The sequence below is a fragment of the Aquarana catesbeiana genome, linkage group LG05, assembly GCF_042186555.1.
Source record: "Aquarana catesbeiana isolate 2022-GZ linkage group LG05, ASM4218655v1, whole genome shotgun sequence".
NCBI classification, from domain to species: Eukaryota; Metazoa; Chordata; class Amphibia; order Anura; family Ranidae; genus Aquarana; species Aquarana catesbeiana.
The window spans coordinates 566,749,208-566,762,179 of record NC_133328.1 but is presented as its reverse complement, the minus strand read 5'-3'; the positions used below and the strand labels follow the sequence as shown (position 1 = coordinate 566,762,179).

General features: G+C 42.3%; 1 protein-coding gene across 2 annotated transcripts in view; it reads right to left on the bottom strand.

Annotated features, from left to right (window-relative positions):
* The window catches only part of TMEM67 (transmembrane protein 67), a 124,742-nt gene that overhangs the window by 59,188 nt on the left and 52,582 nt on the right, over positions 1–12,972 (bottom strand). For both annotated transcript variants that reach the window (XM_073631963.1, XM_073631962.1), the window contains 4 exons: positions 5,326–5,411; positions 3,241–3,331; positions 1,890–1,986; positions 1,737–1,806 (listed from right to left, as the gene is read on the bottom strand). In XM_073631963.1, the coding sequence (XP_073488064.1) occupies positions 1,737–1,806; positions 1,890–1,986; positions 3,241–3,331; positions 5,326–5,411 (344 nt within the window). The remainder of the gene's footprint in view (positions 1–1,736; positions 1,807–1,889; positions 1,987–3,240; positions 3,332–5,325; positions 5,412–12,972) is intronic.

The following is a 12,972-nucleotide window of genomic DNA, read 5'->3' as shown; positions in this document are numbered from 1 at the left end:
TCAAGATCCTCAGCACACAAGCAGCGCCGCAAGTCGGATCATTATGATGCGACTTCTATTCAAATCAATAGACTCCCATAGGGAACCATTGATTTTGAATAGAGGCATGAGAAACGCCTGACGAGGCTTAACGTGGCTGTATCCAGCGATAAGCCTCGTTTAGCAGCTTTTACCAGCATCAGGCGTTTTTACAGCTCTAACGCCGCACCTCAGAACGTAGTGGTCCTGGGTTTTTTTTGCAGCTTGAAAACACCTATGCCACTTACAGCTCCTAAAAGCCTGTGTGTGCATGAGGCCATAGAATAACATGGAGAGGCATTTTTAAGCTGCAAAAAAAAAAAAAGTCTGACGCTGCTAAAAGCAGCTGTAAAAAAGCCCTGTGTGCATCAGGGCCTTAGCATCAGTAATTAACAAGCAAACATGTATTTTCCTATAAAAGTGCAAAGAAAAATTATTAAAGTGCTTATTTCAAAAAAGTCAGTGAAAAAGTGGCCAACCAATTCTCAAAAGTCCCTCAATAAAGTGTCACAGTGCTTTGCATGTAATAAAAAATGCTATAATAGTTCATAACCAATCCTGCAGGTTAAAAATGGTTTGTACAGCGCCATGGTACTTTTTAAAGAAGTTTTGCACACTTCATTGTTCAAGTGTTGAGGATTGGTAATGAACTATTATAGCACGTGTTATTATATGCACAGCACTGTGACACTTTATTGAAGGACTTTTTTGAATAGATTGGACACTTTTTCACTGACTTTTTTGGAATAAGCGCTTTAATAATTATTTTTGCACTATTATAAGAAAAACACGTTTTCTTGTTAATTACTGATGCTAAAAGTCAGCTCTGAGGATTTAGGGAGAAGGATACTACATATGTGTGTGTGCGTATATGTATAAATATATATATTGACTGTGTCAGTAGGGCTGAGATTGGTGTCAGTAGGGCAGTGGATGGTGTCAGTAGGGCAGTGGATGGTGTCAGTAGTTTTTATTTTATATTATTTTATCTTTTATTATTTTCCTACAATTTTATTTTTTCAATTATTATACAGATGTTTTAGGAGTCCCGTTACGGGGGGCTTTAGTGAAATATCAGGGATTTAAACAGGGAATATGCGCCACACAGGGTGATTAGGGTGTGCCCAGGCACACCTGCACACCCTGTGCGCACACCTATGCATTTCCGCTTTAGTTATGGAGCTTGGTTAACATCAGTCTACACTTTTATCATCAGGCAAACAGAAAATGGAAATGTGAACAAGAAAATAAAGCGCAACCTCAGTAATCCTTCTACTAAGGCCTTGTTCACATGGGCGTACTACAGTGTACACCTGCGCGAGGGGCATATTTGCCCGCAAGGGGATGTACAGATGCTCCATGGATCCCCATGCAGGCAGTCCCATTCATGTTAATTGAGATGCAGCGGTTGCACAGACACAGCTGTTGCTCCCAATTTGAAAGCCCTGCAAGTGCATGGCCCGAACGTAGACAGTGTGTATTCTGTACTTTGCTTCCACATAGCTGTCAAGTTGAGAGCAGCAGTGGCATCCATGCAACCGCTGTGTCCCAATTGAGATGAATGGGACTGCCTACATGGGGATGCAGGGAACACCTGTGCATCCTCTAGCGAGTTAGCATGGCCCTCATGCGGGTGTACCCTGTAGTGCACCCATGTGTATGAGGCCTTAAGGAAAAAGCATAAACATGTAAATTTGAGATATGTTCTGTGTCCTTACCATGGTATTTGGCTGGTAGCAGCTGCATGAGTTGGTCCAACTGATAATTGTTTGAGGACATCGTTCACACCTAAAACATAAGGAACAGTCTATGATAAATATATTTGCACTGGCTTTGAAAGATTAAAATGAAAATCTGCAGAGTTTGGGTACCGTAGTCCTAGCTTGTCAGGAGCTGTCAATGACTCGGACCCATCACAGTCAATGCATTCAGCTTCATGAAGTGGTGTGCCATTCACATACCTTTCAACTAAATGGAACAAGATTAAAAATCAAAATGCAAATTAAAGCAAATAGCTACTAATGCTGTCCCAAAATGTTGCACTGCACTTAAATTATTATTATACAGGATTTATATAGCGCCAACAGTTTACGTAGCGCTTTACAACTTGAGGGTAGACATTACATATACAATACAATTTAATACAGTAGGAATCAGAGGGCCCTGCTCCTTAGAGCTTACAATCTAAGAGGGAAGGTCAAGAGATACAAGAGGTAATAACTGTGGGTGATGTGCTGATTGAGAAGATAAATGTACAGTAGTTAGGTGGGGGCCAGATAGGCTTCTCTGAAGAGATGAGTTTTCAGGGATCGTCTGAAAGTGGATAAAGTAGGAGAAAATCGGACGGATTGGGGAAGAGCATTGGCCCCTAAAATGAAAAGGTTCACTCAATTTTTATTATTCTAGGTTTTCTGATATACACTATATTACCAAAAGTATTAGGACGCCTGCCTTTACATGCACATGAACTTTAATGGCATCCCAGTCTTATGCCGCGTACACATGGTCGGATTTTCCAATGGGAAATGTTCGAGGTGAGCTTGTTGTCAGAAAGTCCGATCGTGTGTATGCTCCATGGAACATTTGCTGTTGGAATTTCGCACACAAATGTTTGAGAGCAGGTTCTCAAATTTTCCGACAACAAGTTTTGTCCGATTGTGTGTACACAAGTCTGTCGCACAAAAGTTCACACATGCTCTGAATCAAACAGAAGGAGCCGCACTGGTTATTTTCTCGGCTCGTCGTATGTGTTGTACGTCACCGCGTTCTCACGTTCAGAATTGTGGGCCAACATTTGTGTGACCGTGTGTATGCAAGACAAGTTTGAGCCAACATCCTTCAGGAAAAAAATCCATGTTTTTTTTCCTGAAGGATTTCCCAGAAGAGTTGAAGCGTTATAGCTGAAAAGGGTGGGCCAACTCAATATTGAACCCTACAGACAAAGACTGGGATGCCATTATAGTTCATGTGCGTGTAAAGGCAGGTATCCCAATACTTTTGGTAAAATAGTGTATTTTCATTACATAATGTAAACCTTCCCAGGTCTGCTCCTTCATTTGTTGTTCTGTGATCCAGCTGAAAAGGTAAAAAAAATGTACCAAAATATATGCGCGAAACCCCTGGATACAGCACTGCTGCAACATATGTATTGGCTATGCTGTTGTTGCAGGCAAATGAAGCAAGTGTTTATGTTCATTATGAAATATTACAGATTATGCTCACCCAGTATATTTCCTGGAGAACACTGGCACGTGCCGCTTGCAGTTAATGCACCAGGGCATTTAATGCAATCCCAGCCATCAGTGGTTACACCCTAAAATAATATGTAGATATATTACACATGTGGGTTATATGAAATACTTAACATTCTTCATTATCTTATTTTTTGTTAAAGCATTTGTTTTTTATTTATTTTTTACTTTTTGGGGAAGCATGGTGGAGTATCCTTGACTCCCTTTAGCGTCAACAATATTCCCATTTAGGATCTGAGGCACACTGACTAGCAGACTGGCTCCTTGCCCTGCTTCTTCACCTCACATTCAAGTCCTGCTATCATAGGCATGTGCACAGGGTGTGCCAGGTGTGCCTGGGCACACCCTAATCACCCCATGTGCATTAGCATTATCTAGGGACAGCACCAGGTGGGTAGTTGGGGGCGCCAGTGGCCAGTGTAAATGCCCCCATTATATTAAAGGCTAGGTTGAACAGTAGGAAAATGTTACACCCGTATTGAGGGCGTAACGTAATATGCTCCCAATCAACTGTCTCCCACCACCAGCGCATCCTTTCTGTGACAGCAGGTGGCATTCATGTGTGTTTGAGATTTGGGGTGCACACCCTAATGCAATAAACTGCGCACACCTATGCCTGCTATACAGGGACTTCAAGAGACTGATACCAGGTCAAATATACAGCAGAATTCAGCTTTAAGTGTGTAATGTTGGAGGTACATTTTAAGGATTAGGTTTTGTCAGAAGGGTGCTTTAGAGCTGCACATGTAGGGGTCCATTCACTTGTGCAGCAGAGACTGCTGCTTCTCTAAAAAGCTATCCATGCTCGGATCGCTTTTCAGAGGTGTTTGACCCTTTAAATACCACAAAATGCAGTGCACGGGTGCGGGGTTGTTGCATGGTGGCCCCATAGAACTGCATCAGTTGCATTCCCCTGCAGCACTGCCCTCCGAAAGTGACATGCTGTCTAAGTTTTGCAGTGACTCTATGTTAATGTTCAGGCGGGCAGTAAAACCACATCTCAACTGCCTAGGTTTTACTACCACCCAGCCACACGTGTGAACAAGTCCAATTCACACTTATGCGAATTGGATGGGGTTTTTCACGCATCCAATTTGCATGACAGAAGAGTGTGACCGGCTCTCAATGGAGCCAGTTCACACATCTCTGGGGCAGCCGTGGAACGCACAGCAGAAGGGTCTTGTGCGTCTTCGGCTCTGTTTCAGGTCCGAATTCAGGCAAAAATTCGGACCCGAAATGGTGAACGGGGATGCCCCGGACCCCCTGCTGTGCCCCACGCCTCACATAGTGTGAAACCAGCCTAAGGCTTCTTTCACACAGACCTTAAAATCGATCTGTGGTGGATAGCTTTTCATATTGTGCTTTAGACCTAGGTTACAGGTGATATTGGCACCTAAACATGTGCATATTTGTGTGCGCTGACGTGCATTAAAACGCTATGCATTTTGTAGGTGACCTGTGACATCACATCCTGTTCCTGTTTGAGTAGGGGGACTTCCTGTTTGTGATGGACAAACCTATGAAAAAGCATTTTTTTTCCCATCACCGGCGTTGCGTTAAAATGGATGCATGTTGCACTTTAACGCAATGCAGGTCAATGCAGTGTTATGGTGTGAGCAAGACACACAAAAAAGAATTGTTTTCTATGTGTAGATGTGTTGACATGAATTTTAGCAGTGCGTTAAAAAACAGGTCAACGCAATAGTGTGAATTGATCCTGAACTGCTGTAATCGGTAGTAAGGTAAACAACAGAAGTGGACATCACTATCATGACCAAATGCCTTTTTTACTGCAGCCCTTTGCCCGTGTGAACTAGAACTTACTCTATGGCGTAAGCCTCACAACAAAAACTATAAGCATTGGATTCCCTGTGCTGAGAATAAATGTTTTTTCATTTTACATTTTACAATACCTATTATTTTCTTACTGCCAAAGTCTCCACACAGGAGTCAATGTGCAAGGGGATGAAATCACTAACAGTCTAAAATCTGCCAACATATACCTAATAGAATGGGTCAGGTCAGAATTTGCTTGCAAAAATAAACAAGTCCTTACCATTCTGTCGAGGCATTTGTGACAGGTGATAACAGGATCATTCTTGGAACCAAGTTTGTATCCAGGAAGGCATTCACAGGATAGACCTAATGAACAGAAAGTGTTTAGTTACATGTGCATTGATTTCCTGATTTGAGTGTAGCTCTCAAGTATTCCCTGTGTGACAACTTTAACATTCATTTATTATGAAAAACTACTAGTTTTTAGTGTTAGTTTTTCCCCTGGACAAACATGAAAAAAAACTGCCCCTCGTGCGCCCGCTGGGGCGCACACCCGCTGCGCTCTGTGAATGCTGTGTTCTTCGACACAGCTGATCACAGATTGGGGTAAAAGGCCAATCACATCGTAAACAATCTTGCCGGCACGGCATTTCTTTCCTCACGTGCTGTCCCATCGTGAGAAGAGTCGGTAACTGGGACATTTACACTTATCATCAGGGCACTGATCATCAGTGTCCTGATGATAAGTGCAGCCCCAACAGTGTCAATCAGTGCCCAACAGTGTCAATCAGTGCCCATCAGTGCCTCCTATCAGTGTCGCCTCATCAGTGCCCATTAGTGCTGCCACATTAGTGCTGTCTCATCAGTGCCATCTTATCAGTGCCCATCAGTGCAACCTCATCAGCGCAGAAGAAAAATTACTTATTTGCTAAATTTTAAAAAAGAAATTAAAAAAAAAACATTTTCAAACGTTTCGGTCTTTTATTTGTTTGTTTAGCTAAAAAGTAAAAAAAAAGTGGTGATTAAATACCACTAAAAGAAAGCTTTATCTATTTTTAAAAAAATTTCAAAATGTCATATGCATACAGTGTTGCATGACCGTGCAATCGTCATTCAACGTGCGACAGCTCTGAAAGATGAAAATTGGCATGGGTACAAAGGGGGTGAAAGTGCCCGGGATTGAAGTGGTTAACAAAATACTTTTAGGCCTGAAGAGTAAATAAAACCCCCAAAACATCATATATTTTCTAAAAGCAGACACCAGAGAATAAAATAGTGGTAGTTCCAATTTCTAATTTCACATGATATTACCACAAAGGTCTAGGAAATGCAAAATTTCAGTAAAAAATACACTAAAGTTAATTTTAGGGCATACAAAAGCAATAAATTACCCAATTTTGGGGGAAAATATTAAAGCCGAGGTATGTCAAACTTTAAATTTTGGTGCGCCGTGAAATGCCAACAAACTTAAGTACCCTATATATCAACACTGTAAAACCCTCCTGTAGGTCATCAGTTTAGCATTACGGAAGAGGTCTGGTCCTGAAAAATTGCTCTCACTCAGGCATGCGCAGCGATATGTAACATGTGTATTGCAATTAAAGTTTTCATGCTTAGCCACCCCCGGGGACACTGATAGGGGGAGCGGGAAGTGACTTCAAAACATGCCGCTTCCGGGTCAGCAACAAGGGGAGGAGAGCGGACGTGAATCCACTCAGCTCCCTACCCGGTGGCACCCGCCATGCCGGTCCTGGGCTTGCAGATGAGCAAGAGGAGCCTGGGATACATGGAGGAGGCGTGGGGGACAAGTTGCCAGTGGTGTGTGGAAGCACTCGGGCGCAGCGCAGCCACCAGACTGCTCCCATCTGACAGGCAGGAGTCTGTAGTAGTCAGTGTCACTACCGTGATAACCGCCATCTTTTGGGTCCCATTCTTGTTCTAAAAAAAATCCAATAAACTCAATTTTAGTCATACATTTGTTTACTTTCTGCTATAAAACACATCCAATAAAAAAATGTAAAAAATCAAATTTCTTCATCAATTTAGGCCAATATGTTTTCTGCTACAAATTTTTGGCGAAAAAAAACCCAATAACTGTATATTGATTGGTTTGTGCAAAAATAACCGCGCCTACAAACTATGGGATATTTTTATGGCATTTTTATTTTTACTAGTAATGGTGGCGATCAGTAATTTGTAGCGGGACTGCAACATTGCGGCGGACAAATCGGACACTAAGTGACACTTTTTGGGAACCAGTGACACTAATACAGTGATCAGTGCTAAAAAAAATGCACGCTTTCTGTACTAATGACACTGGCAGGGAAGGGGTTAACATCAGGGGCAATCAAAGGGTTAAGTGTACTCCTAGGGAGTGCTTTCTAATTTTGTGGGGGGTGGCTTAACTGGAGGAAGAGAGATCTGTGTTCCTGCTTAGCAGAAACACAAGATCTCCATCTTCCTCTCTGACAGAACGGCGGACTGCCTTGTTTACATAGGCAGACCTCCGTTCTGCCTCTCCTGTCGAAGAACGGTGGCACCCTGCAGACATCGCGTCCGCTGGACCTGCTGATTAGCTCCTGCTGTGTCCAATTACAGCGGGAGCGGGTCACCGGCAGCGCACACACGTGCCCCAGACCCCGAAGAAACAACAACAGGTACGTTGTTTCGTGCAGCCACGCCGCCCTGCCGCAGTAAATTTGTGGTGGGCGGTCTGGAAGTGGTTAAAAAAATCCAACATTTACAATCACTTTAAGTAAGGGCTCTGTGCAAGGAAGAGAAGATCAGAATCTGAACCCAGAGAAACTGGAGGCTGATAGACTGAAGGTAATATAAGGCATTACAATTACATTTAAAGTAAAAGTTTACCAGTATTGTACATTAGATTTAAAATGATTATATCCATGCAAAAGGTCTCAGCCTTTAGTACTACTTTAATATAAATTATTTATATTCCCCCCTCCATCCTTCATGTAGCTTCATGTCTGACCCCCAGGTAAAATGGGAAATATTTATGATTATATGTATTATATAAGTTATTTATATAAATATTATTAGTTTCACTGTTTCACAGTATAAATTAACCCCTTATAGTATTGATTATCTGCTGTTTTAATACTATAAAAGGCTATTTTTTTTTTTTTAACCCCATCATAACAGGTGATAAAAAGAGCATGCTGCTGCTTCTAAACGTCTTATGCTGGCCATAGATGTATCGCTTTTTGGACATTTGATGAATGGGCGAATGAAATTTCACTTTCTTTTCACATTCAATTTTAAGATGAACAAAAAAAACACATACACAGTTCGAAAGTTCATCTGACTGAGAAAAGTTTTCTATTCTGCTCCTTCGAATTTTCTTGTCACTGTGGTCGAAAACGAACATCGACTTGAGCCCACTAACTATTGGCAAATCAAACAAATTTTCTTAAAACTAAAATTTTCTTGTAGCAAGCTACCTGCCTATAACAACGGAGTCTGTCGTCCATAATATTAACCACTTCAGCCCCGGAAGGATTTACCCCCTTCCTGACCAGAGCACTTTTTACAATTTGGCACTGCGTCGCTTTAACTGCTAATTGCGCGGTCATGCAATGCTGTACCCAAATGAAATTTGCGTCCTTTTCTTCCCACAAATGGAGCTTTCTTTTGATGGTATTTGATCACCTCTGCCGTTTTTATTTTTTGCGCTATACACGGAAAAAGACCGAAAATTTTGAAAAAAATTGATATTTTCTACTTTTTGTTCTAAAAAAAATCCAATAAACTCAATTTTAGTCATACATTTAGGCCAAAATGTATTCGGCCACATGTCTTTGGTAAAAAAAATGTCAATAAGTGTATATTTATTGGTTTGCGCAAAAGTTATAGCGCCTACAAACTAGGGTACATTTTCTGGAATTTACACAGCCTTTAATTTATGACTGCCTATGTCGTTTCTTGAGGTGCTAAAATGGCAGGGCAGTACAAAACCCCCCCAAATGACCCCATTTTGGAAAGTAGACACCCCAAGGAAATTGCTGAGAGGCATGTTGAGCCCATTGAATATTAATTTTTTTTGTCCCAAGTGATTGAATAATGACAAAAAAAAAAAAAAATTACAAAAAGTTGTCACTAAATGATATATTGCTCACACAGGCCATGGGCATATGTGGAATTGCACCCCAAAATACATTTAGCTGCTTCTCCTGAGTATGGAGATACCACATGTGTGGGACTTTTTGGGAGCCTAGCCGCGTACGGGGCCCCCGAAAACCAATCACTGCCTTTAGGATTTCTAAGGGCGTACATTTTTGATTTTACTCCTCACTACCTATCACAGTTTTGAATGCCATAAAATGCCCAGATGGCATAAACCCCCCCCAAATGACCCCATTTTGGAAAGTAGACACCCCAAGCTATTTGCTTTGAGGCATGTTGAGTCCATGGAATGTTTTATATTTTGACACAAGTTGCGGGAAAGTGACAAATTTTTTTTTTTTTGCACAAAGTTGTCACTAAATGATATATTGCTCACACAGGCCATGGGCATATGTGGAATTGCACCCCAAAATACATTTAGCTGCTTCTCCTGAGTATGGAGATACCACATGTGTGGGACTTTTTGGGAGCCTAGCCGCGTACGGGGCCCCGAAAACCAATCACCGCCTTCAGGATTTCTAAGGGCGTAAATTTTTGATTTCACTCTTCACTGCCTATCACAGTTTCGGAGGCCATGGAATGCCCAGGTGGCACAACCCCCCCCCCCCCCAAATGACCCCATTTTGGAAAGTAGACACCCCAAGCTATTTGCTGAGAGGCATGGTGAGTATTTTGCAGCTCTCATTTGTTTTTGAAAATAAAGAAAGACAAGAAAAAAATTTTTTTTTTTCTTTTTTCAATTTTCAAAACTTTGTGACAAAAAGTGAGGTCTGCAAAATACTCACTATACCTCTTAGCAAATAGCTTGGGATGTCTACTTTCCAAAATGGGGTCATTTGGGGGGGGTTTGTGCCACCTGGGCATTCCATGGCCTCCGAAACTGTGATAGGCAGTGAAGAGTGAAATCAAAAATTTACGCCCTTAGAAAGCCTGAAGGCGGCGCTTGGTCTTCGGGGTCCCGTACGCGGCTAGGCTCCCAAAAAGTCCCACACATGTGGTATCCCCGTACTCAGGAGAAGCAGCAGAATGTATTTTGGGGTGTAATTTCACATATTCCCATGGCATATTTGAGCAATATATCATTTAGTGACAACTTTGTGCAAAAAAAAAATTGTCTCTTTCCCGCAACTTGTGTCACAATATAAAATATTCCATGGACTCGACATGCCTCTCAGCAAATAGCTTGGGGTGTCTACTTTCCAAAATGGGGTCATTTGGGGGGGGGGTTTGAACTGTCCTGGCATTTTATGCACAACATTTAGAAGCTTATGTCACACATAACCCACTCTTCTAACCACTTGAATACAAAGCCCTTTCTGACACTTTTTGATTACATGAAAAAATTATTTTTTTTGAAAGAAAATTACTTTGAACCCCCACACATTATATATTTTTTTAAAGCAAATGCCCTACAGATTAAAATGGTGGGTGTTTCATTTTTTTTTTTCACACAGTATTTGCGCAGCGATTTTTCAAACGCATTTTTTGGGGAAAAAACACACTTTTTTAAATTTTAATGCACACTATATTGCCCAAATGTTTGATGTAATAAAAAAGATGATCTTAGGCCGAGTACATGGATACCAAACATGACATGCTTTAAAATTGCGCACAAACGTGCAGTGGCGACAAACTAAATACATTTTTAAAAGCCTTTACAGGTTACCACTTTAGATTTACAGAGGAGGTCTACTGCTAAAATTACTGCCCTTGATCTGACCTTCGCGGTGATACCTCACATGCATGGTGCAATTGCTGTTTACATTTGACGCCAGACCGACGCTTGCGTTCGCCTTAGCGCGAGAGCAGGGGGGACAGGGGTGCTTTTTTTTTTTTTTTTCTTTATTATTTTTTTGCTTTTTTATCTTATTTTTAAACTGTTCCTTTCATATTTTTTTTTTAAATCATTTTTTATTGTTATCTCAGGGAATGTAAATATCCCCTATCATAGCAATAGGTTGTGACAGGTACTCTTTTTTGAAAAAATTGGGGTCTATTAGACCCTAGATTTCTCCTCTGCCCTCAAAGAATCTGACCACACCAAGATCGGTGTGATAAAATGCTTTCCCAATTTCCCAATGGCGCTGTTTACATCCGGCAAAATCTAAGTCATAAAATGCTCGTAGCTTCCTGTTTCTTAGGCCATAGAGATGTTTGGAGCCACTCTGGTCTCTGATCAGCTCTATGGCCAGCTGGCTGAATCACCGGCTGCATTCTCAGGTTCCCTGTTGAGACAGGAGAGCCAGAGAAAAACACGGAAGACGGGGGGGGGGCATTCCCTCCCACTGCTTGTAAAAGCAGTCTAGAGGCTAATTAGCCGCTAGGATTGCTTTTACATGAAAGCCGACCGCTGGCTGAAAAGAATGATACCAAGATGATACCTAAACCTGCAGGCATCATTCTGGTATAACCACTCAAAGTTGTGAATGGCGTACCTGAAGACAAAAAAATGGTTAACAATAAAGCACAGTAAACGGTAAAGTATAAAAAATTGCAGACCTGAAAAACAAACATGATAAAACATAATAACAATAAAACATTGCAGAATAGAATACAGTAAAAAAGAGCAGAACAATAGAGAGAGAATAGAGAGAGAGAGAACAATAAAACGACAACTATTTTTTTTTATTTTATATTTTTGTATGTGTTTTTTTTTTTGTTTACACTTTTTTTTGTAACTAACTTTTATAACTGTAACCGGTTCCAGGTTCGGGTCTCTCAAAATGTGATGGCATCTTGGGAGACCCTGTGAAAGTGTGTCCTAGTCTGTGCAATGCTGTACCCTACGCTAATACTCAACTAGTGTATGGTAGCGTTCAAAACATTCACCAATGCAAAGACCAGGATTGTCAGGACAGGAGGGACAATAATAGCGGGTGTCACGTCTATATCCGCGCTTGCTGCAGACACAACATCTTTTTTGGGGGGGTTCGTTGGGTAGGGGTACTCAGGAGGACATACAGAAAATGCCTCTCATGTAGCCGACTGCATTTGGTTGGGGATGTGAATGGGGGAAGTACGGGCGCTGCAGAAGTGGTCGGTTCCCAATTAGGATTGGCGAATGCAGCAGGAAGGGCACTATGGGCACGACGGCCTGTGTTTGTCTTTTTGGTGGCAGCGGGACACTACTTGTGCTTGCCACCTCACCAGCTTGAACTGCACTTATGGGACTCGCTACGTCGCCAAGTGTTACTGCAGTGCTGGTTTGACTATGACCGGGGTGTACTAGGCCGCTGGTGCTTGCCAGTTCACCAAAACGCTACCAAAAAAACTGTTAGCGATCGCAGGGATCAGGCCTGACTCTGCGAACGCTGCAGTTATGCGTTTAGTGTTTTGTAAGTGACAGTGATCGATCGATACTGCACTTGGGTGGGCTGGGCCGGGCTGGGCGGAGGGGCAAAACGCAGGTGCTAGCAGGTATCTGGGCTGATCCCGCTAACACTGCGTTTTTGGGAACCCTAAACTGCTGGGGACGCTAGTATAGATCTGATCGGATCAGGTATTGATCTGATCAGATACTATACCACTAAGGGAGGTGTACGGTGCGTGGGTGTTAGCGCGACTGGCGCTAACCTGACGCTGCCTGGGGCTGGTGCTTGCCAGTTCACCAAAACGCTACCAAAAAAAACTGTTAGCGATCGCAGGGATCAGGCCTGACTCTGCGAACGCTGCAGTTATGCGTTTAGCGTTTTGTAAGTGACAGTGATCGATCGATACTGCACTTGGGTGGGCTGGGCCGGGCGGAGGGGCAAAACGCAGGTGCTAGCGGGTATCTGGGCTGATCCCG